Source organism: Protopterus annectens, chromosome 2.part1 (genome assembly GCF_019279795.1).
Source record: "Protopterus annectens isolate FY-2018-M chromosome 2.part1, PAN1.0, whole genome shotgun sequence".
NCBI classification, from domain to species: domain Eukaryota; kingdom Metazoa; phylum Chordata; order Ceratodontiformes; family Protopteridae; genus Protopterus; species Protopterus annectens.
Window position 1 is genome coordinate 1,197,399,890 of NC_056729.1, and position 26,564 is coordinate 1,197,426,453.

The 26,564-nt window shown below is 43.1% G+C and overlaps 1 protein-coding gene across 1 annotated transcript in view; it reads left to right on the top strand.

Moving 5' to 3' along the window:
* Positions 1-26,564, top strand: part of REV3L (REV3 like, DNA directed polymerase zeta catalytic subunit) — a 2,860,434-nt gene that overhangs the window by 1,214,357 nt on the left and 1,619,513 nt on the right. Inside the window, exon 15 of the mRNA XM_044062729.1 lies at positions 15,060-15,142. Coding sequence (XP_043918664.1) covers positions 15,060-15,142 — 83 coding nt within the window. The remainder of the gene's footprint in view (positions 1-15,059; positions 15,143-26,564) is intronic.

Genomic DNA, 26,564 nt, shown 5'->3' on the forward strand with positions numbered 1-26,564 from the left:
AAAGCACCTACACATCAATCAAAAGGAAATGCTAGCAGTAATAAATGCTATTATAGCTTTCAAAGACCTACTGCATCCAGGCCAGCTATTGATAAGGACAGACAACACCACAGTGATGTGGTACATAAACAAACCGGGAGGAACCCATTCATACCCCCTATGCAGGCTAGCCATGTCTTTTTGGAACATGGCTCTGAAATTACAAATCGAACTTCAAGCACAGTACCTGCCAGGCAAGGAAAACACACTGGCAGACAACCTAAGCAGAAATATGACAGACCCACACGAATGGAAGTTGCATCCTCAAGTTTTTGCAAAGATAATTCAAGCATGGGGAAGGCCAGACATAGATCTCTTTGCCTCCCACAGAAATCACCAATTGGCAAAATTCTGCTCAAGGACCTTTCATCCACAGGCCTGGAAAGTGAACGCACTCTCTTTCAGTTGGACAGCTATGACAGTTTATGCCTTTCCACCTCTTCCTCTGCTGCCCAAAGTTCTATTAAAAACCAGAGCAGACAGACCAGAGATGATTCTCATTGCTCCAGACTGGCCAAGACAACACTGGTACCCACTCCTGAGGAGCCTGACGCATTCCCCACCATGGATCCTGCCTCTAATGCCTCTTCTACTGACTCAGCACAACTTCAATACTCTTCACAGTCAGCTGAAAACACTCAATCTAGCCGCATGGAAGATTCCATAAAATCACAACAGACCCTACTTTCCAAGGAGGTGCAGGACGTCATCTTGGAGGCCAGAAGACCTTCTACTAGAAAAGCCTACTCTGCAAAATGGAAACGTTTTTGTGCCTGGAATGAGAAAAAGGGCCAGAATCCTGTAATACTGAATTTACCTCAAATATTACAGTACCTAGCTGAGTTGCTAAGCAGTGGACTTTCATTCTCCTCCATCAAGATACATGCCTCAGCCATTTCTGCAGAATACAACACTGATCCTCCTTTATTCTCTCACCCCCTCTTAAGACAATTCCTCAGAGGGGCTAAGAATATAAACCCCCCAAGGAAACAACCAGTACCTGCTTGGGACCTCAATTTCATTCTAGAAAAACTGACCTTGCCTCCTTTTGAGCCAGCTGCTTCAACAGAACTGCAATATTTGTCCTGGAAAACAGCCTTCCTGCTGGCTATCACCTCAGCTCGCAGGGTTTCGGAACTACAAGCCCTCATGGCTGTGCAGCCTTTCATCATTTTCCATCAGGACAGAGTTTCTTTACGGACCAATCCTTCCTTTATGCCAAAGGTAGTAACCAGGGTAGCCTTGAATCAGGCTATCCACTTACCTACCTTTTACCCTAATCCTCAAAACAAAGTGGAGAGACTACTACATTCCTTGGACATTCACAGGCAGCTACGTTATTATTTGGACAGAACAAAGCCTTTCAGAAAATCAGAGCAACTCTTTGTGTCCTAAGCTACAGGAGCTCAAGGGAAGCCTATTTCCAAACAATCTCAAAATGGATAGCCCACTGCATACGCTTTTGTTACTCTTTTCATGGTAAAACTGTACCTACAGGAATCGGGTCTCACTCCACAAGGGCCACAGCTACCTCTTCAGCTTTCCTCAGGGGGGTTCCTACCAAAGATATTTTGGAAGCTGCCACTTGGAGTTCAGTACATACTTTCTCCAAGCACTATCACCTACCATTATACTCCAAATCTAGAGCAGGCTTTGCCACTGCAGTCTTGCAGGGCATCCTAGCTCCTCCGAGCTCCACCTAGTGCCTACCACCCCTTTTGTAGCTTTGGGATTCTACCCATCTGTTATGACTGCAGCTGTATGCACGATGAACATAGTACAGTTTTGTACCTACCATAAATGTAGATGTTCGAGTGCTAATACAGCTGCAGTCCAGGTTTCCCTCCCTCCTTCCCCTCTTGGGACAGGCCTAATGGCTAACACCTCCTCATACTACCTGATTGGGGTATTCTTTTATGGTGTATTTGCTTGCAACTACTGTTTTTTGATTATATTGCATTTCGTTATTACATAAATTTATGTATTGCCTTCCTTCTGGGGACACCTGACATCTGGGGCAAGAAAAACTGAAGAAAATGGCGTCGGCTGGTTCTTTTATACCCCTGTCACACTGACGTCAGGGAGGAGGCGACGACAACCGACGCCGGACCTAGACTTTGGAATTCGGCTGACCGAGGACCCGCCTGACGGCAGGAAAACCCATCTGTTATGACTGCAGCTGTATTAGCACTCCAACATCTACATTTATGGTAGGTACAAAACTGTACTTTCTTTTTACTTACAAAGAAAATGGAGGACTGGAGACTGAGTCTGGATCTCACCAAATTGAACAAATTAGTCCGTCACAGCATGTTCCGAATGGTCACAGTTCAGTTCATACTTCCCTTCCTGGAAAGGGACGATTGGATGTGCTCTGCAGATCTTCAGGATGCGTGCTACCACATAAACATGGACAGACACTGCAGAAGATACCTACTCTTCCTGCTGGAAGCCAGTCATGACCAGTTCAGAACGCTGCCCTTTGGTCTCACTATCGCCCCCAGAGTGTTCACCAAATGTGTAGCAGTACTTGTGGCTCATCTGAGACTACAAGGATTCTGGGTGTTTCCATACTTAGATGACTGGCTCATTTCCATCCTGACTAGGCATCTACTAGTATAGGCAAGAGACTCTGTTCTTCAGCTTTGTTCAGAACTAGGCACAACAAATCATCAACAATCTTATCTGGAACCCACTCAAACAATAGAATTCATAGGTGCCCTGCTAGACACAAACCTGATGATTGCCAAACTTCCCCCTTCCAGAGTATTGACAGTCAAGAGGCAGACTGCAAGGCTGATCAAGAACAAGAGTGTACCTGTCTATCATGTCCTTCAGGCCATAGGTTCCATGGCTGCAGCATTCCCCACTGGCCAGGTTTTACATGCAAATTTTGCAATAGCTTCTAGCCTCACAGTTCTCAATAATGCATCAACCAATGTCCTGTCAGATCTTCATAATGGACATATGCAAAAACTCTCTCTCATGGTGGATTCATTCTCAACAGGTGACTCAAGGCTGACCCTTTACTCTTTCTCAACTACAGGCTGCGGTGACCACTGATGCTTCCCAGATAGTGGGGGGGGGGGGCATTATCTGGGCAAGTCCATTCATGGTACCCGATCTTCAGCTGAGGCCAAGCTCCACATAAATGTATTAGAGATGAGGGTGGTGCTCTTAGCATCGCAGGCATTTCCGTCTGCCCTTCCTCTAGAGATGGTAACGATTCAGTTGGACAACATGTCAGTGGCATGGTACATAATCAAGGAAAAATCAGATCATACCCTCTGTCAGGAAGTGCTCAAAGTGTGGTAATGGGCGATCTCATCCAACTGCTTTCTAATAGCAATGCATATTCCAGGGAGATCCACGGTCATAGCACACAAGCTGAGTAGAGCCATTCTCATGCCACACAAGTGGTCCCTCAACAAGAATGTAGTGGAGAAACTTTTCCACACATGGAGACAGCCTTGCTGCGATCTTTTTGCCTCTCCCCTAAACAATAAGTGCAGCAACTACTTCGCCCTGATTCCCCCAGAGGGGCAAACCCCAAGGGATGCTGTGATACATGATTGGCCCCCTTGTCTTCTGTATGCAATTACTCCCCATTCTGTTGATGCCCAAGTTTCTTCAGAAGGTTGAAGAGGACAGCAATCCTCATTGCCCCATATTGGCATTGACAAATCTGGTTCCCCTTCCTGTGGCTTCACCTACAGAAGGATCCCTGGATTCTGGATCTATTTCCAGACCTGTTATCACATCTGACAGGAATGACTCATCTCAGCCTTCCCAATCTCAAGCTGACAGTTTGGTTCCTCCAGTTCCATTGATTGCCAGAGAATCCATCCTCTCCTCCCCAGTCCATCATATCTTGATGTCCTCCCATAAGCAGTCTACTCAGAAACTGTATAGCAGTAAATGGAAGAGATTTATTTTCTGGGCACAGCAACACAATATGGAACCCATCACAACCGCTCTTCATTTCATTTTGGATTCCTAGCCTACCTTTTCAATAATGGGGCAGCGGCATCTACCATTAAAGTGCAATTAGCAGCCATTTCAAATTTCCTTATTAGGTTTGGCAATTTGCCTTGAGCTCCCACAAATTTTGCAAAGCCTTCTTAAAAGGGACCTTGTTAAAACCTCCTTTCAAGGACCCTTCTCCCCCTTGGGATTTAAAACTGGTTCTGCATCTCATTACTCAGCCCCCTTTTGAACCTGCAGCAACTTGTGATGTTAAGTATCTGTCCTGGAAGACTCTCTTTTTGGTGGCTATCACATGAGCGAGACGGATTTCAGACCTTCAAGTTCTGTCTTCTAACCTCCATATTTAATTTTCCATAAGGACAAAGTTTTGTTGCGTACCAACCCCTCCTTTTTGCAGTGTTGTTTCTCAAACGGATCTTAATCCGAATATACATTTGTCTGTTTTCTTTCCCAATTTGAGTAACAAAGGGGAATATGTATTGCATTTGTTGGATGTTCGTAGACAGTTATGTTTCTATTTACATAGAACCAAAGAGTTTCGGAAGACAAAACAGTTGTTTAATGCATTCGCAAGGCCTAGGAAAGGCCTACCAGTTACCTAAATGACCTTATCCAAGTGACTTTCTAGTTGTATCTCCTTTATTTATTCTTCAAAGGGCATGAAGCCTAAAAGTTTCATTCGGGCTCTACTAGAGCAATAGCCACATCTGCGGTCTTCCAGTATAAAGCTTCTTTGGATGATATTTGCACAGCAGCCACTTGGGCAAACCATCGTACCTTTATTACTCATTAGAGATTAAATCTGGTCTCCAGGGGAAGGGCTCCCTTTGGCTCAATACTTCTGAGGAATATTCTCCCTTGAGTCCATCCTGGATAATGGTAGCTGGGGAGTCTGTCCCACATGTGAGGAGATGATGAAAATTTCACAATATCAGGTGGTGAAGTTTTGTACTCACCATAACGTTTCATCTGTATTGTCGATTTTTCATCTGTCCTTGCAATCCCACCTTTCAACCCCTATCCTTAGACACGTAGAATGGGAGGATGATTTCTAGGACAAGATTAAATTTCATTAGACTCCAGAAATCACTTCACTTAAGGCATCTTTGTGTGTTAAATACTAACTCTCTTCTTCCTACTAGTATAATTATAGCAAACAAGACCTGAAGTAATGGTGGCAGATGCGTTGTGGGTAATGGGGAGGTACCCAAGAGCGTTTTGCTTGCCATGAGCTTGCTAATGGCCAAGTCAGATCTGAGAGCCCAGATCCTAATCCACATGTGAGAACAGATGAAAAATCGACAATACAGATGAAACATTATGGCGAGTACATAACTTTTTTTTCTGCTGTACTAGAAAACGTGGAGGGAAAGACTGTATTATAGGTTCATAGGTAGGTACTAGGCTATTGGCCCTGGGGCCTATATAAGCCTAGCCAAAAAGGTACCCTGGCTTTTGCCACCCAGGAAAATTATTTTCCTGTGCCCCTGTCGAGCAGAGCCACAGAAGTGATCCCCAGGGTGAATTTCCTATTTCCCAATCCAATCATCAAGACTTTTCTTGAAGAGTGCTAATGAGGAGCTCTGTTTGACATAGATAGGTAGTCTGTTCCAGAGTGTGGGAAGTCTCTGGGACAGGAATCTATCCCTCCAGCATGTTCTGTTTATTGTGGTGGCAAGGTTTAGGCCCCTACAGCTTGTAGTTCGGAGGGATTGGGATTTCTTTAAGTGGAGCATGTCCAACAGCTCTGGGTTTGACTTAGCGTTGTATGTTAGGCAGAGATCGCCTCTGAGTAGGCGATATGCGACTGAGTAAAGCTGGAGTTTTTTGAGATGGTCTGCGGTGGGTATCTGTTCAAGGCCAGTAATCCTCTTTGTGAGGTATTTCTGTGGCCTCTCCAGTTGTTGTGGATGTCTTGTGAGGTATATACCAAAAGGGGCGCTGTACTCTATAATGGGTCTAATGAGTGATGAGTAGAGGGGAACAATGACCTCTTTTTTTTTTTTCTGGAAGAGAAACCTTTTGTGATGAGGTGTGCCACTTAGAAGGATCTCCTGACCACTGTGGTGATGTGATTGTCAAAGGAGAGACTACTGTCCACCTGTGTCCCAAGGTCTCATCACACTTTCGGTGTTAAGTAGACTAGCACCTATGTGGTAGTTCATGGGTACAGAGTTTTTACCAAAGGGGATGACAATGCACTTTTTGGCATTGAGCTTGAGGCCATGGCTTTGACACCAGGCATCTGTCTCAGTGAGGCCCTTTTGTAGAATGCCCACATCATTAAGAGTTTCGATTATGGCTCCCATTTTACAGTCATCTGCAAACTTCATTAGCCAAAGACCTTCTGTTAGCCTGTACTTCAGAGAAGTAGATACCAAACAGGAGAGGACCCAGGACTGAACCCTGTGGTACTCCAGTTGTCACTGGTCTGAAGTCGGATTTGGAGTCTGCTACTTTCACAGTGTGGGTTCTGTCATTGTGCCAGCTGGTAACCCATCTTGTGACATAGGGATTTATACCTAGTTTAGTGAGTTTATCTATAATTCCAGAGTGGGGGATGGTATCAAAAGCCTTGGCGAGATCTAGATAGGCTGTGTGAACCACCTTACCCTCATCTATGGCTTTGGTGACTGCTTCAAAGAAGTATATCAGGTTTAGGAGACATGATCTGCCTTTTACAAACCCAAACTGGGTGGGGTCCAGAGTTTGGAGATTACCAATGTCTTTGTTTATGAGTTCCATGGCCTTGCAGACCAGGCTCGTCAGGCTAATGGGGCGGTAGTTCCAGGGGTCCATCGTGGCTCCCCCTTTGTGGAGTGGGATAACCGTCATGGTGCACTATTCAGTGGACACAAAGCCTGAGGTGAAGCTATGATTGAACATGGTACTTAGGTGGGGAGTCAGTTCATTCTGTAGTTCATGTAGAATGCAGCCTGGGATATTGTCAAGTCCCTTGGATGCTGTGTTCTTGGCTTTGGAGAGTTTTTTTTTTTTTTTTTTTACCTGTGCAACAGTGATTACAGGAACTTTGCATTCTTCCGGTATAGAGATGGGCCCTCTAGGGGGTGAGAGGGGGGTAAAGTTAGCACTGAATCTATCTGCCAGGATGTTTGCAATATCAGTTGGTTCTGTATATTTAGTGCCATTGTGCTGTAACCCAGAGCAGATCTGAGTGTTGCCATTGAGATTCTTGACATAGCTATAGAATGCTTTGTGATTGTCTTTAGAGTCATTGGCAATTTTGTTTTCGTAGTTAGCTTTGGAGGATTTTATGAGGGATCTCAGCTTCTTACTGAGGCTGACCAGGGAGCTCCTCCAGTCATGGGATTTTACTCTTTTTTTTTTTTTTGCAACAGTTTCTTTCTTCTGTTGTAGAGTTTGTTTATGACAGAGGACCACCAGATTGGCTTCCTTTTTTGGAGGGTAGCATCTTGGTGCTTTTAGGGATAGCACGATCCATGCACTCGTGTAAGTGCTTATAAAGTGCATTTGTGTAGGATTCAGCAGTCATACCTCTATTGTCTGTGTGCATGGGTATCATGAAGTTTGCCACTTCTGTCTTAAGAAGTGTGAAGTTGGCTTTGGAGAAGTTTTTTACAGCGGTTTCCCTAATGGGGGGTGGGGGCAGATTGTGGCTGTCTAGGATGATTAGCTTGTGGTCGGATCTGACCAAAGTGGAATTCACCTCTGGTGTGCTACACCGGTCGCCCATGGTGGTAATGACCAGGTCTAGGATATTGCTGCCTCTGGTGGGGGTATGAATAAGTTGATCCAAAGCATTGGAATTTATGAATTCCAGAAAACGTTGAGCAAAAGAGTTGGTACATGAGTAGTTTTCCCCTTAATAGGTTCATAGGTTGGTACTAGGTTACTGGCCCTAGGGCCTATACAAGCCTAGCCATAACAATTCTTTGGATATGTCTTCCCACAATATTTACTTTTCTGGACCCCTGTCTAGCAGGGCGACTGACATGATCCCCGGGGTGAATTTCCTATCTCCCATCCAATCATCAAGGTTCCTTTTGAAGAGGGCCAAGGAGGTGCTCTGCTTGACATGTATAGGCAGTCTATTCCAGAGTATGGGGATTCTCTGGGTCCGGAACCTATCACTCCAGCATGTTTTGTTCATTGTGATGACAAGATTTTGATCCCTGGAGCATGTCCAACAGCTCAGGGTTTGACATGGCCTTGTATGTTAAGCAGAGATCGCCTCTGAGTAGATGATATGCCACAGAGTATAGCTGGAGTTTTTTTTAGACGGTCAGCATATGGCATCTGCTATAGGCCTGTGATTCTTTTAGTGAGGTATTTCTGTGGCCTTTCCAGCTGTTGCAGATGTCTTGTGAGGTACATACCAAACTGGGCATTATACTCTATAATGGGTCTAATGAGGGATGAGTACAGTGGGACAATGACCTCCTTTTTTCTGGATGAAAAGCCCTTAGTGATGAGGTGTGCCACATAGAAGGATTTCCTGACTGTTGTGGCGATGGGGTTATCGAAAGTGAGACCACTGTCCAACTGTGTCCCTAAGTCTGTCATCACACTTTCGATGTTTAGTGTACTGCCACCCATGTGGTAATTCATGGGTACATGTTTTTTTTCCAAAGGGGATAACTATACATTTCTTGGCATTAAGCTTGAGCCCATGGCTCTGGCACCAGGCATCTGTTTCTGTAAGGTCCTTTTGTAGAATATCCACATCATTTGGGGATTCAATAATGGCTCCCAGTTTGCAGTCATCTGCAAACTTTGTTAGACAGAGTCCCTTAGTGTTGGCCTGTACTTCAGAGAAGTAGATGCCAAACAAGAGTGGTCCCAGGACTGAACCCTGAGGTACTCCACTTGTCTAGAGCTGGATTTGGAGTCTGCTACTTTTACAGTCTGGGTTCTGTCAGTAAGCCAGTTGGCAACCCATCGAGTGACGTAGGGATTTATGCCCAGCTTAGTAAGTTTATCTATGATTCCAGAGTGGGGGATGGTGTCGAAGGCCTTGGCGAGATCCAGATAGGCTGTGTGGACCGCCTTACCTTCGTCCACAGCTCTGGAGACTGATTCAAAGAAGTAAATCAGATTCAGGAGACAAGATCGGCCCTTCACAAACTCAAACTGGGTGGGGTCCAGTGTTTGAAGGTTGCCAATGTCTTTGTTTATAAGTTCCATGATAATGCGTTCCATGCCCTTGCAGATCAGGCTTGTCAGACTGATGGGATGGTAGTTCCCGGGATCCAAGGTAGATCTCCCCTTGTGGAGTGGGATAACTGTAGCTGTGCACCACTCAGTGGGCACAAAGCCTGAGGTGAGGCTATGATTAAACATGACACTTGGGTGAGATGCCAGTTTGTTTTGTAGTTAATGTAGTACACAGCCTGGGTTGTCATCTGGTCCCATGGATGCTGTATTCTTAGCTTTGGAGAGTGCGGTTTCTACCTGCTTCCCCTTATTAATTTTATGAAGGCACAAGAAAGCAACTGGACTGGTATTCCACAGAAGGATTTGTTATTTGAAAGGGCACATAAAGTGTATGCTCTAAACCTGGCCATTAGAAAGCAACCAAACATGTATTTGTAAGGATGCAATCATACCAGCAGAAAAAGTTGATCCTGACAAAACTGTGGCAGAAGGGAAACGTATTAAAAATTGGAGACATCAGCATGATTGTACACCAGGCAAAAGAAAAGCAAATTTATCTGGAAAATCAGGGAATGTCAAGAGACAGGTGTCATATTCAGGCTGCTGTATCCAGCTGTCTGCAGGATATTTTTTCCTGGAAAAAGGCATTTTTGGATGCAGAACAGGCTAAGGAGGAAATAAAAGAAAAAAAAAAAGTTTATCCAACAAAAAGTGAGCCAGCAAACAGAAGGTTCAAAGTTCAAAGGTTCAAAGGTTCAAAGATTAGTACTAGGCTAACTGCCCTTGCAAGCCATTTTAAGCCTAGCCAGTTATCCCTTGAGAGACTCAAACCATGTACCTTGTGTTTATAAGGCAAACACTTTAACCATTAGGCCACCCTCCCAACCAACCAACTGTACCTTGTGTTTATAAGGCAAACACTTTAACCATTAGGCCACCCTCCCAACCAACCAACTGCTTCACATTCTTCTGGCAGTAAACTTCCTAGAGAGACTTTGCCAGTGAAATGTTTTCCATTGCTGCAAAGGAAAATGCTTTAGAGACAGAAAAAAACACAGGCGTTCACTAGAAAATTCAGGAATATCTTGAACTTGAACCAAAGTCTATTGTTAGGAGATTGTGAGGAATAGGAAAAACACAAGCACAAGTGAAGTTAATGAATACATGGAAGACTATAAAGTAGAAATTAATGAATAAACACTATAAAGTATCAGTCACAAATATGAAATATGGCTTTGCAAGAAAAAGTGGCTGTGAAGGATGAGACTTTTGTTGACTTTGTTAAACTTGCGGGTTGATTGTAAAGCAGATACCCCACTTTATGTCATTAATTTTTGAAGGAAACTAAAAGGAAAAATAGTAACCGTAAGTAAAATAATTTTTGTTAGTATTTGTATTAAACATTTCATGATGTAAACTGCATGTTATATGGTAAAGTAGTTTAGTATAATGTGCCACCATTGGTATTTTAAATGTGAGGGAGTCTTCAGCGACTGTTGTATGTATTAAAGATATTAAAATAAACAAGTATTTTTTTAGTTTTAAGAAATATAGGCTTTACAGTATAATAAAGAAATACTGGACGCTAAGCAATTCTAAGTTAATATACTGTGATCTTGGGATGCTGGCGTCGGGCACAAGTGCACGGAAACTGTTATATGTAGAATTGGATTCACTTTAGAGCATTGAAACCCCATGACATTGAAATTCAAAACATTGAGAACAAAATCTTGAAAATTCAGAACATTTTATTTTATTTATTGATTGTGATTTATTTAACATTTGTTAACTAGGAAAGTCCAACTGGGAATGAAGCCAATTTTCAGTGGAGGCCTGGGGAGAAATGCTCCATATGCACATCTTTGAAATGTGGGAGGAAACCGGAGCACCTGGAGGAAACCCACATAAAGGCAGGGAGGACATGCAGACTACATACAGAAGGCATCCCAGCCAAGAATTGAACTGGAGAACCTCTTGCCGTGAGGCGACAAAGCTACCACTGCACCGTCCAACATTGAATCTCATAACACTGAAAAAACGTAGGAAAGCAACATGTACTATATTCCAGCACAGCTACATACAGAAACAAAAAAAACAAACCATATTACACTTCTTCAGATATAAGCAGGAGGGCAAGGCCACCTGCACCCCCACCACACTCCCCCTGCTACTACCTCCAAGATTGTATTACACTGCACTAAGATGTGTTATGTTGTAATATAGCAAGTAAGATGGGAACATGACTGAGGTTACCTATGAAACTCCAGTAAGTATTGGAGAGATATATGGTAATGTGTAATGTTTTAACAGTGAAGTAGTGCTTCTAAGAGAAGGTTGAGGATAGTTCTTTACAATTTAGACAGGCAGTCATGAAGCGCGGAATGGTTTGTTTGCCATTTTGTTCTGTGTAGTTCAATCTTGGGAGTTAATATATTTAAGTAGCAGCGGGTGTGGGAGGTGCAGGGGTGCTTGCCCACCTGCTTATATTTGACGTGGTTTGTTTTTTTTCATTTGTTTCTGTATGTAGGTCTGCTGGCATATATTAAATATTGCGTTCCTATGTTTTTTCAATGTTATGGGATTCAATGTTTTGAGTTTTCAGTGTTTTGAATGTTCAAGTTTTTGGTCTCAATGTTTTGAATTTCAGTGTTATGGGCTTTTGATGTTCTAAAGTGAATCTGTAGAATTAAGATAATTTCTTATTTAGATTAATGCACATGTCTAGAATAATGCCCTTGACATAAGCTATAAACAAGTTTTTTGTAAGCAAGTAGACTTGAAAAATAAGTGAAAATTATGAAAACCATGAAAAATGTGAAGCTATCATCTTTGCAGATGCAAGAAACTTTTTTTTCCATTAGTAAATTTCCTTGATGGAAATCAAGACATTTGCAGCTAAAGACAGTACATTGTATACTTAGTGAAATTGACAAAGATTCCTTCATGCATCTACAGAGTTGTAAGCTGTTTTTTGCTCTCATTGCTGACTGATTTACATAGAGACAAGATGTCTGCAAGTGCAAGCAGTTGATCTTTATTTTTAAACAAGAAACATCTTTGTTAAATTGTCATGTATGGCATGGGCAATCATGCATTTATATAAATGAAAACAAACCATGTTGACATAGTTTTTGTTGCAAACACTGTACATCACAAACCACATTGACGTAGTTATAGTTGTAAACATTGCACATCACTTATAATCTATCCAATCATTGTCAGTCAAACATTACACAGCTCATTTAAATCTTGCCTTATTTTAAACCTCATTGCCCTTCTGCATCTATTGTTCCCACAATTCCCATTTTTTCTTATGTAATTTGCTCCTACACTTTTCTAAAGATTCCAATTCCAGTTTATCTCTGTTACTATATTCACTACTTCTAGTAAAGTTGGTGTAAACTTTGATTTCCATTTTATAGTAATTGCTTTTTTACCAGCCACCATAATTAGACTCATCAAGGCCTTCTATGTCTAGGCAATTCCAATTCTCTATCTTGGCTCAAAAAAATCATTTCCTTAGTTACACCAATTTGCTCACCCATTATCTCTGACAGTGCAGTCTGCAGGGAATCTTTAAAGTCTGCCAACTCATTACACTTCCAGAAATATGTTCCCAGTTACTTCTTTCTTCCTCGTCACACCTTTGCTGTCTACCCAAGTGCAAGCAATTAATCTTGGGATTTCTGAACATTCTTTGCTGAGGGAAGTGAAGCATGTAAAGGTACTTTGGCAAGCAGTGCAGTGAAAATAAAGTTTTAAATTATTGTAAATTGTTTTTCACATTGGGAAGGGAAGAGAGATAAGAGAACAGACCGCAATCAGTGTGAGTGGGAACAATTTATGTTATGTAATGGTCTTGATTTTGGCCAATTGTTCTTATGTGCAAAGTTGTGTGTGTGTTTTCTAAGTTAATAAGGGCCGGGATTATTCTGAAAATGTCTTTAGTTTTTTTTTGTTTGTGGATTTTCATTAAAACAAAAAATCCTGAAAAATGTGACTTGGGTTCAAATGGAGAGGAGAAGAAACAACTGAATAAAAGACGAACCTGCCAGACATTAATTAGTGTGTGTATGTAAGACAGACATTCGCAATACATTAAAAAAACTCACCTACAGTAGGTGGGAGGAATAGCTTTTTGTCATAACAGCTAAGGTGGCCATATTAACTTGGAACATAAATTGCCTTTCAGATAGAGGCAAGAAGGAAAGAGTATTGAATTATGTTAACAAATGCAGAATGCAAATAGCAATGAGAGATTAATCTGGGGAAAAAAATAGCATGTGCATTTGACAAAGAAAGGATTTCAGGATGGATATTCTGTAGAATATCTGGGACAAATAAAAAGGGAGTAGTAATACAAATTGCTAGTGTGGCTCCAGTGATGATACAAAAGGAAAAATATATCGGTAATAAGGTGCTGTTGGCAAAGGAGAAAGATCAAGCTGGCATGTATTTATATTCCACCAATAACTGTTATTATGAAGCTTAAAAAACTTGTGAGAAATACTCCGCTTTCAGCAAGAAATAATAATAATGAGGATATGCCAATGGGACCTAGAAAGGAAAATATACTTGCAAAGTCGCAACATGTTATATAATGGTATCTTCCCAGTAGAAATCGCATGTAATCTAGAATTTCACACTGTGGCAGAGTATTTATAGCAGCATAGGAACAATACTCGGTAAACGATCATGAGAACCATAAGATACCTAACCATACACACCTTATATGTAGATACGCATAAGTTTGAACCTTTCTTTTCAAGCCTTTCATTTTGATCACCGTACAAGTCAAGCAGATCTATGCATGAAAATCTTTTGAGTTAAATTTGTGTCGGCCTATTCACTCATCAAGACTAACCCTAAAAATGAAAGAATGGCCACAGTAATGCACTGAAGCATTTTGCTGCAGTACATGTTTTGACTTGCCCCACCCAAGACAAGCCTTCTTAATAATCTTTCTACCGCCTTTGCAAACATGCATGTATTACCTTTCCCCTTTGTTGTGCAATTGAAAAGAAAATGAATTCTAATGGCTGGATTACTATATTTCGACTTTCTACTGGTCATTGACAGCCATCCCAAGGCCCATAACTTTAAAAATGAATGTATCTGTTCTCTGGCACTGTATATGTTACCACCGCCAAGAGATGTATTTGGTGTCCTAACAATATTTATAAAACTTCCTGTAAGAGAAATAACACCTCTGAAGCTCATGAGCATCTGCTTCTTTTAACATTCTAAATAAGCGCTGAGATAGGTTGATGTAACAAGACCCTAATTAGGATAAAGTAACTGGAGAATGAACAGTTGATTCTCTTTATCAAGCAACTGGAGCTTTTGTAAGGCCTCCACGCAGTCATGGAAGCTGCTGATGTCATACATGTGTTGATATTCCCAGCCCCAACAAGTCATATTGCCTTTTGCTTTCACGCAGATTACCCCAGTCCACTTTGAGCAGGCACCACCAATGTGTATTACTACTGTATTTGATCTTCTCTGCTAACCGTGCCTTCTTTTATTTATACTTTTTGAGGAACGTTGTCCCCTTGTTATTAGATCAGTGAGTTTCAGTGTAGCTGTTAAGAATATCATAATTAAGCATTCAACTTATTTGGACTTAAACAGCAGGAATCACTTTTAACCTGTGTTATTTTATAGACATAAAAAAGAAGGAATCATATGTTTTTGTTTGAATTTGCAGGTATTCAAATTTTAAACAAAACCTGTACTTGGAAAAATGCATGAATCACAACTGGTATGACTGAATCTGTTGAACCGATGAATGATGCCATTCTGTTCTTTTTGGAATTTTCTATAGCTTTATTTATGCATTTCGTGCTACTGTTTGTTCTTTGAGATAATTGTGCATATATATTTTTTTCTGATGACAGAAATTAGATCTCAGAGGTTAAGTCAACGAAAGAGTAGTAAAAATAGCAGCCTGAGAAGAGGAATTTTGACAACTCAACTGAAGGTGAGTTTTGTGCAGAAAAACGTTTAGTTCATCTTACTTGTTATGCAATATATGTTCTAGCTGGGGTTATATTTGTTTTTTTAAGTTAAGCACATCTCTCTTTCTATACGGCATGTTAGGAGTGCCAGTAATGCAGGAGTTATTGTAGCTGGAATTCATTTTGGCTGAATTTGTTTTTAGAAAAGCAGCATAGTAAAACTGCTCTTTTTTTCCATTCTGTGGAAAAACTAATGGTGTAAAGCAATGCACGTTATTTGTAATTTAAAGATCAAGTCTAAATATTACTCTCAGAGCAACTAATTCTAAAGGTTACTCTAATAGCATTCTTTCTTCTGTCAGATTTCCTGATACTGAAGAACCCTTAACATTTTAAGCTGCATAGCATTAAGTAGAGTGCATGCCTGAGACACTGCATTTGAAGCCCAGCCAGTAGCCACTTGTAGTCCGACTGCCTTTTTATCATTCAGGAAAGTCATGAGCTCAACTCTCTACAGATCTTGCGTTTGAAAGACTTTTTGTACATTTCCACTTCATTTGGCAAGTTATTTGTATGTTGCTTAGCAGTTGTATGTTACATGGATTGCGAATTCCTTCCAGTTTTGATTGTGTTTTTTCATTTGAGGTAACAATTGAACCCAGGACTGCGATAGCGTTGCCGCCTCACAGTAAGACGTTGTCCTGTTCGATTCTCAGCTAGAGCGTCTTCTGTGTGGAGACGTGCGTGAATGGGGCGTACCTTCGTTGAAGGTTGTGTGTCAGAGCTGGCAACTCTGCACGTAAAAATCTATTGACAATCATTAGCGGACCGGAGTTCTGCTGTGGCGAACCCTAACAGGGAAAAGCCGAAAGACAACAACAACTAAAAACATATTTATTGTTTTAGTTCCTTAGTGAATTTCAAGGATCATGTGTGAGGGCTCATTTGAAAAAAAAAGTGTGGGTGTGCATTCATTGCATGTTCTGCTGGCAGTTGTTGTGTGTAGTTATGTTTCGGCATTATTTTAAATTTTAAGAAGCCAGGTTAAAGATTTACAAAAAGCAAAAAAAAAAAGTATTTATTTGTTGTGCCGGTATACCAAAGCCTTGCATGCACTGTACCTCACATGTGTACTTCCCCATACAGGAGAAGGGCAGAAAGACGTATGGATGCTGTTACCCAGAACTTCTCTGCCACCAGTCCAAACACTATCACTCGTCAGTCTGAAAGCAGTTTGTTGTGCTGAATAAGTAGATGTCCTTCAAGGATGCATCTGCAGTCCTAACAAATGGGTTGTCCTGTCGTCAGGCAGCCCTTCGGTCGGCTGGATTCCAAAGTCTGGGTCTGGCCTCGGCTGGTGTCGCACTTCACCCGACGTCATCTCTGCTGGTCTTCGGGTATAAAGGCATCAGCCGACGCCATTTTCCTCAGTCTTTCTTGCCGTGGCACCAAGCAGAAGCTGTTCGCAAGTGCCGGTCGGTCAGATCCAGAGATTACTACTACCGAATACTACTTCGAAGACTTCTAAAAAGCTAAGTACCCAGTTGGGGACTCTTTCTTGCCTCAGCCGATGTCAGAAAAAGTAAATAACTGTTTAACTTGTGGGAAACAAATACCTCATAAAGATTTCCACTCTTACTGCTTACCTTGTTTAGGCCCAGACCACGACGTAGCAGCCTGTTTAGCCTGTGCTTCCTTCAACCAACGAACGCTTAGGCGTCGGTCGGAGTTTGCTGAACAGTTTTTCGGCTCAGATTTTGCGTACATTATGCCGTCGGATCCTCCGACTTCTCAAATTGTTAAAAAACGCAAAGAAAAAGACCGACACTCGCGGTCCGCGGTTTCGGCCGAAACCGCAGTTAAGCAAACCGCGAGTGTCTCGGTTTCGGCCGAAACCGAGCAAACGGGTCAATCTTCAGCCGAATCCATGACTACTACCAAGACTCCTGCTACCCTAGTTGAATCGGCCTCTGAAGTTTTGCCTACTAATGTGGTCCCTCTAGAATTATCGGACACCATCCCTTTGGATGTCTCTACCCCAGCACATGGTGCTGCTAGGCCTCCTGCAGCCATGTCTATTAAGGCCTTTGCCAGGGCTAAAGCAGCCAAAACTGCTAAATCAGTGCCTGTTAAGCCCCCCTCACACAGGCCCAGTTCCAGTTCTCAAATGCTTACTCTGGCAGAGGATCTCATCTCTTTAATAAGGGGATCCCAATCTCACCCAGACAGGGCCTCTCAGCCTCCAGAAAAGAGACCTAGAGCAGAGCCCCCAGAGCCAGTGTCCTCAGATAATTCTTCTGATGATTCAGACATTACAGACCATCCAGAGGCTCCTTTTTCTACTTATGAAGATTCCGATGCTGAAGAATCTATTCCATCTGCCTCTCCACCAGAGGAATTTTCCTTTGGGGAAACCTTACATACCATGAGAGAGCAATTCCAATGGAAGGGACAAGATTTCTCAGATTCAAGAAAAAGGCTTAGGACCTTTCTACACTTACCGCAACATAGGCCCTTAGCTATACCTCCAGTTCTGCCTGTTGTGGATGATGCATTTAATGATGTTTGCACTGCTCCTGATACCTTACCTCCAGCCCCTGCCAAACCCGATAGGTTTTACAGGGTACCGGACACTCATCACCACCTATACAAGGCCCCACTTGCAGATCCTGAGACTATCTCCCAGGGGCCTAAGGCAGTAGCTTCGACCTCAGCAAAAACCCCTCTCCCTTCTGAAAGGGACTCCAGGTCCCTAGAGATGGGGTAAAAAGTTTACACCTCTGCTACTCTCTCAGCTAGAGCTTTGAACTGTCAGTTTCATATGATCCAATACCAAGAGTTTATGCTTGATCAGTTAACTAAGAAACTGTCCTCTGATGATTCCTTAGATAAGAAATATGTTTTAGAAATGGTGAATAACATTCAGCAGGTTAGTAACCATTCTTTAAAATGTGGCTATGATGCACTGGAGGCTTCATTTAGATCAGCCATGACTGGCACAGTTATAAGAAGGCATGCATGGTTGAAAGAACAGGTCTTGCCGGATCATGTTAAAGCAAAGCTGTTAGATGCTCCTATGGATAAGGCCAGTCTATTTGGTTCTCCTGCCCAGCAAGTAATGAAGAAAATGGAAGAGAAGGCAAAATCTGTACAGTTAAAGATTTCTTACAGGTTCAGCCCCCAAGGTTTAGCAGGAACTGGCCTTCCAAAAATTGGTCCTTTCCAGACTCCTCTAAATCGCAGAGAGGCAGGAATAGACGTTCCAGAGGCAGAAATCAATCCAGAGGAGGTGCCTACAGAGGACGCCAGTGGCAAGGCAATAACCAGCGAGGCACAGACACAACCACTGCCACTGCAACAGGACAATCACAGTGACTTGGCTCTGACACCGCCTACCAGGGAACAAATAGCAGCACCCTTAGGCGGAAAGTTAGCCTTATTTTCAAAAACTTGGCACTATATCACAAAAGACAAGTGGATTTTGCAGACTATAGACCAAGGCTACAGGTTTCATTTCCACACCTTACCAGTAAAAGAGGTATGCCAAACCTACCTCCAAATCAGAAAACAGAAGCTCTAAAACAGATAGCTCAATTAACAAAGATGAGAGCTGTGGAAAGAGTACCACCAACAGAACAGGGCAAAGGATTCTACTCCAGACTCTTCCTAGTACCAAGAAAAGAGAAAAGTTGGAGACCTATTCTCGACCTGTCATTTAAACTCATACATCATTGTTCCAAAATTCAAAATGCTGACCCTACAGCAACTTCTTCCCATGCTGGACAAGGAGTGTTGGCTGGTAACTCTAGATCTCAAGGAGGCATACCTGCACGTCCCCATACGACTAAATTGCAGAAGATACCTCAGATTTCTTGCAGGATCAGAGCATTATCAATTCTCAGCATTGCCCTTTGGCTTATCTACTGCCCAGAGTATTCACAAAATGCCTGGCATCAGTAATCGCTCATTGCAGGCTACAGGGAATCCAAATTTATCCATACCTGGACGACTGCCTGATACAAGCGGACAACAAAAGCAAGCTGACAAAAGACTTGCAAAGAGTCATTTGCTTACTACAAGCCCTGGGATACACAGTCAATTTAAAAGTCAAGACTAATACCATCCCAAACAAGAACATTCTTGGGTGCAGAATTGGACACAGTAAAACAGATGGCATTCCTAACTGCAGAAAAACAAGAACCACTCCCTCTTTACTTCTTGGCATTAACAAAGCAGAACAAACTAACAGCAAGGAAAGTACTGCAGGCCTTGGGCTTCATGGCATCATGCATAATCCTGGTCCCCCATGCCAGACTGCATATGAGAAAACTACAGTGGTACCTAAAGAATTTATGGTCACAACACAGGCACAGCTTAGAAACCGAAATACCACTAATCCCATGCCTGAAACAAGAGTTCCTATGGTGGGCTCAAGCATGCCAGTCAAACCCAGGCTTGCCCTTTCACAACTTTCAAGCAAGCCAAACCATCACAACGGACGACTCAGACCTAGGTTGGGGGGCCCACATGCTAGACAAATGCATACAAGGATTATGGACCCCAGATCAACTGCACCTGCACATAAATCAAAAAGAAATGCTGGCAGTAAAACTAGCAATCCAGAATTTCAGACCATTCCTCAAAGAAGGCCATTTGATGATAAGGACAGACAACACCACAGTCATGTGGTACATCAACAAACAGGGAGGCACTCATTCATACCCCTATGCGAATGACTCTGGACCTATGGAATATGGCTCTGAGCTACAACATTCAGTTACAGGCAATATTTGTACCGGAAAAGAAAACATCCTAGCAGACATGTTAAGCAGAACTACCTCGGATGCTCACGAATGGATGCTACACCGGACATCTTCAAGGCCATCACACAGAAATGGGGAATGCCACAAATAGACCTATTCGCATCCCCACTCAATCACCAGCTCAAGAAATTCTGCACAAGGACATACCACCCACTTGCATGGAAGGTGGACTCTCTATCCTTCAGTTGGAAAGGCCTGACAGCATATGCATTTCCACCTCTTCCTTTGATGCACAAGGTACTACTGAAAATCAAAGAGGAGCATCCAAGGATAATTCTGATAGCTCCAAATTGGCCAAGACAACACTGGTATCCATTGCTGAGGAGCATGTCTCGGGGGAGAACGTGGACACTTCCCCTGATGCCTTTGATGTTAACTCAGAACGACTACAACATCATGCATCCAAATCTAAAAACTCTGCAACTAACTGCCTGGAACATTACACAACAACAACTAACCCAGATTTATCCCAAAGGGTTAAAGACATTATCCTGAGGCCGCAGACCTTCTACAAGAAGGAACTATGCAGGGAAATGGAAAAGGTTTGTCATTTGGAGCACTGAAAGAGGAAAAGATGTGTCAAAGATAGATATTGCCAACATCCTGGAGTATTTGGCAGAGCTTCTCCATACAGGCCTGTCCTATTCCTCCATCAAGATACATGCATCAGCTATTTCTGCAGAATACAGCTTGATCCCCTGTCTTCTCACATCCTCTACTCAGGCAGTTCCTCAGAGGAATCAAGAATGTAAAACCTCCTAGGAAACCACCATTACCAGCATGGGACTTGAACTTTGTGCTAGAAAAATTGACACTCCCTCCATTCGAACCAGCAGCAACAGCAGATCTTCAACACCTATCCTGGAAAACTGCTTTCCTACTGGCAATTACTTCATCAAGAAGGGTTTCGGAACTACAGGCCTTAATGGCAGTACAACCCTTCCTAATCTTCCATCAAGATAGAGTATCCATGAGAACTAATCCTACATTTATGCCTAAGGTGGTATCCAGAGTGTCTCTAAACCAGGCAATCCACCTACCTACCTTCTTTCCCAATCCACAGAACACGGGGGAAAGACTGCTGCATACTTTGGATGTACATAGACAGTTGCGCTACTACCTGGACAGAACCAAGGGCAATAGAAAACTGACCAGCTTCTAGTAGCCTATGCAACAGGAAGGGAAGGAAAAGCAATTTCCAAACAGACAATCTCCAAGTGGATAGGAAATTGCATAAGATTCTGTTACTCCTACCATGGAAAGCCAATTCCACAGAACATAAGACCTCACTCTACAAGGGCTACAGCCACTACCACAGCTTTCTTACGAGTGGCTACCAAGGACATTATTGAGGCGGCTACTTGGACCTCCGTGCATACATTTGCCAAGCATTATAACTTACCTCTATACTCTAGATCCCGAGCAGGGTTTGCCACTGCTGTATTGCAAGGGGTCCTAACTACACCATAATTCTTCTTCCTCCTCCGCTAGTTTGGCTATGGTATTCTACCCATTTGTTAGGACTGCAGATGCATCCTTGAAGGACATAGTACAGTTTTGTACCTACCATAAATGTAGATGTCCGAACAGGATAGCATCTGCAGTCAGGATTACCCACCCTCCTTCCCCTCTGTGGTATTCCTAGGGTATTTACCCTCCTAATAGCTAGCTGGGGGGGATCTCTTATGGTGTATTTGTTTGTATATATGTACATACATGCTTATTTTTTGTGTTTGCCTACCTTTTTTTTTGGAAACATTGGCATTTACCCAAAATTTAGTTTTCCAAGAGGGCAACTGGCATCTGAGGCAAGAAACACTGAGGAAAATGGCGTCGGCTGATGCCTTTATACCCGAAGACCAGCAGAGATGACGTCGGGTGAAGTGCGACACCAGCTGAGGCCAGACCCAGACTTTGGAATCCGGCCGACCGAAGGGCTGCCTGATGACAGGGCAACCCATTTGTTAGGACTGCAGATGCTGTCCTGTTCAGACATCTACATTTATGGTAGGTACAAAACTGTACTTTGTCAGAAAGTGCCCTGTTGGGATCTTTTATTCTTTAATCTTGTTACCTTTTAGTTGCCTAAAGTTCATGTCATCCAAGAAAGTGAAATCTCAGTGTGGGAGGCAGATTCCAAGAAGATAATCACAAAAAATGTCTTTGGGTGCTTCCCATGACCATACGTCCTGCTAAGTCTTCTCAGGCTTCTGTGGCTCAGAAGCCTCCTTTATCAGACAAGCCTGCTTCTCTTTGACTTCTTGCCCCCTTACCCCTCAGCTAGGTTCCCTTCTCCATTCGGCTGTCCCTCTGTCTTCCAAACTGGCATCTCATCACCTCAGATTATTGGGTTCTCTCTACCATCCATCAGGGTTACTTCATGGTGTGGAAGTCTTCCCCCCCTCCCTTTTTTTCAGGGATTCCCCAACCTCATGTGGAACAACTTCTGCATTTCTGAAAGGTCCTTGCATCCCTAATGAAAGTGGGAACTATTCAACCTGTCCCTCCTCTTCAGGTAGGAAAGGGTCTTTACACCAGGATGTTCCTGGTTTCTCTAAAGGAGGGTACTTGGAGACCTATTCTGGATCTCTCCTTGCTCAACGTATTTCTCAAGGTTTCTACCTTCCGGATGCTTACTGTTCAAATGCTGATGTTTATCTTGTTTCACTGTTGCAGTCATTATACTTGGGTTATCCTGCTGGCAGGCGACCCGCAGTCTGCCCGAGTTCCAAAGTCTTGGTCCGGCGTCGGTTGCTGTCGCCTCTTCCCTGACGTCAGTGCGCCAGGGGTATAAAAGTTGCAACCGACGCCATTTTCTTCAGTCTTTTGCCACGCGGTGCCCGAAGCAAAAGCAGTTCGCAAGTCCCGGTCGGCCGACTCCTGAGATTTTCAAAATTGAGTTTCAGAACCGAAGTCTTCAATAAAGCTAAGTACCCCATTGGGGAAACTTTTTCTTGCTCCAGACCGATGTCAGCAAACGTTAATAATTGTATTTCTTGTGGGAAGCAAATACCTCATAAGGACTTTCACTCTTACTGTATTCCTTGCCTAGGCCCTGACCACGACATTACTAGTTGTCGGTTTTGTGCTAGATTCAATAAAAGCACTATTAAACGGTTTGATTTTGCTTTACATTATTTTGGCCGAAGGTTTAATTACATCATGCCATCGGAACAACCGACGACTGGAATTTATAAAAAACGCAAAGATAAAGAAAAGGACAGGCACCCGAGGTCCAAAACCGACGACGAAGCCTCTTCTAGGCCAGTCGCTGGTTCGCCGGTTCTCACTGAGGCTCTTTCGCAGCCCCTGGCACCCACTACCTCAGAGCCACAGGCTGTAACCGACAGCCATGTGTAGACACCGAGATCTGTAGAAACTCAAGGTATTGGGCCTACGGTAACTATATCCTCAGATGGGTCCGGAGCCGCTGAGCAGGCATCGGCTTCTGAGGGTGTTTTCAGACCTTCACAGCTTACAATTAAGCCCACTACAGCAGCAAAGTCAAAAACACCATTAAAGACAAGGAAACAAGTACAGCATTCTCCAGAACAGTCAGCCTTGTCAAAGAAACAGATGCTTAAAATGGCCGAAGACCTTATTACTGTAATCAGGGGTTCCCATCCCCCTCCTGACAAAAGGCCTAGGCAAGACACTGATTATGATTCCTCTGATCAGGTTTCCATTTCCTCTGATTCGTCTTCTGATCAGGGATATCCTCTCCCTCCCTGTGAGGGCTCTGATGCAGAAGAGTCCATACCTTCAGCCTCACCGCCTGAGGATTATTCTTTTGGGAAACCCTGCACACCATGAGGGAGCATTTCCATTGGGAGAGCCAGGATTATTCAGAATCCAAGAAAAGGCTCAGAGATTTCCTTTTATTGCCTCAGCACAGGCCCTTGGCTATCCCCCCTGTGCTTGATTTTGTTGATTGATGTTTTTTCTGAATCCGGTCTGTCTCCTGATTCTTTACCCCCTGCACCAGTCAAGCCAGACAGGTACTACAGGGTCCCTGACTCTCATAAATTTCTTTACAAAAACCCCGCAGCAGACCCAGAAACAATTTTTCAGGGTCCTAAAGGGGGTTAAGGCTTCCACTGCCAAAAATCCTGTCCCCTCAGATAGGGATTCCAGAGCTCTGGACAGATGGGGGAAAAAATTTACACTTCTGCTACTTTGGCTGTAAGAGCTTTAAACTGTCAGTTTCACATGCTTAAATATCAACAGTACGTCATGTCATTGTTAAAACAGAAAATGGTTTCAAATACAGAAAGTCCTGACAGTAAGGAAATGCAGGATTTATTGCATGCAGTTGAACAAGTGGGAAAGCATACTCTGCAATGTGGTTTTGATTCATTAGAGGCTTCCTGTAGAGCCGCAGTAACAGGCTCTGTTACTCGAAGACATGCTTGGTTGAAAGAACAAAGTTTACCTGACCATGTTAAAGTAAAATTATTGGATGCTCCATTACAGCATGATACATTGTTTGGTGTTAAGGCAGAAGAGGTGTTAAAGAAAATGGAGGATAAAGCAAAGACAATGCAGACAGTGAAAGATTTCTTACAGGTTCAACCACCTAGATTTAGCAGAAACTGGCCTTTAAAAAATTGGTCCTTTCCAGTGTCAGACAGGCCAAAAAGAGGCAGATACAGACGCCCAAGAGGCAGATCTCAGCCCTAAGTCTCCTACAGACCTAAACAATGGGGTGCTTCAGCCTCCAAAGGAGGGGAAGACAAATCACAGCTGTATAGGAAACAGTCCCAATGACTTCCCTCTGCAAATGCCAAGCACTTACCTGTTGACAGCACCCCTAGGGGGAAAGCTAGCACTTTTCTCAAAAAATTGGCACATGATCACCCAGGATCAATGGGTGCTGAATATTGTTTCTCAGGGTTAAAGGGTTCCACTTCCATACGCTTCCAAAACCAAAAGGTATGCCAGACCTGCCACAAAACCAATGGGCAAAGGCGCAAAAACAGATTGCTGCTCTTATAGACATGGGAGCTATTCAAAAAGTTCCACAGCAAGAATAGGGACAAGGATTTTACTCAAGACTTTTCTTAGTACCCAGAAAGGACAAAGCCTGGAGACCAGTACTGGACCTGTCAATCCTAAATACTTTCCTGGATGTTCCAAAATTCAAAATGTTAACACTACAGCAACTTCTGCCCATGCTGGGCAAGAAGGCTTGGCTAGTTACTTTGGACCTCAAGGAGACATACCTGCATGTCCCAATCAAACAATCTTTCAGAAGATACCTCAGATTCATAGCAGGATCAATGCATTACCAATTCTCTGCACTGCCCTTTGGCTTATCTACTGCGCCCAGGGTCTTCACAAAATGCCTGGCACCAGTAATTGCATTTTGCAGACAAAAAGGAATTCAAATATATCCATACTTGGACGACTGCCTTATTCAAGCAGAGATCAAAGACATTCTTCTAAAGCACCTGGCATTTGTAAAGATTGCAAATTTGCCTAGGGTACACAGTAAACGAAAAGAAATCAAAACTAGTGCCCTCTCAAGAGATAATATTCCTGGGTGCAAGCTTAAATACAACTGCCCAGATGGCTTATCTCACGCCAGACAAACAAAGGCAACTGACTCATTACTTTCAAATGATGGCAGCAAAGACCCAGCTCCCTGCAAGAAAAATTCTGCAGGCCCTGGGCTTCATGGCATCCTGCATTTCACTAATTCCATATGCAAAATTGCATATGAGGAAACAACAATGGTATCAAAAAAGTGTTTGGACTCAGCATTGTCACAGCCTGGAGACAATCATAACTTTAATCCCCTGCCTACAACAGGAGTTTCGATGGTGGTCCCAGGCCTGTCACCACAACAAGGGACAGCCTTTCACCTTACCCACAGCCAGGCTGACAATAACAACGGATGCATCGGATTATGCCTGGGGAGCTTATATGGCAGGAAAATGTATTCAGGGCACGTGGCCCAAAGAACAAATGCATCTTCACATCAATCAAAAAGAGATGCTAGCTGTACAGAATGCCCTGACAGCCTTCAAGGACCCAATACATCCAGGACAACTATTAATAAAGACGGACAATACCACAGTTATGTGGTACATACCAGCAAGGGGGCACACATTCCTACCCCCTATGCAGACAAGCCATGACTTTGTGGAACACAGCACTGACCTATCAAGTACTTCTGCAAGCACAATTCCTGCCAGGAACAAAAAATACACTGGCAGACGAACTAAGCAGAATTTTCATGGATCCTCACGAATGGAAGCTAAATCCACAAGTGTTCAGCATGATAACGAGGAAATGGGGATGCCCAGACATAGATCTTTTTGCCTCCCCTCACAATTGCCAAATACAGAAATTTTGCACAAGAACTTCTCACTCTCAAGCATGGCTCTGTCATTCAGCTGAAAAGGCCTGACAGTCTGTGCCTTCCCCCCGATGCCTCTTCCCACCAAGGTGCTGCTAAAAGTCCGACAAGAAAGGCCAAAAATGATCCTGATTGCACCAGACTGGCCACGCCAGCACTGGTACCCAATCCTAAAGAGTTTGTCTCAAGGCCCAGCTTGGCTTCTACCTCAAATCCCTCATGTTCTGACACAACAAAACAATCAGATTCTGCACAGTCAAC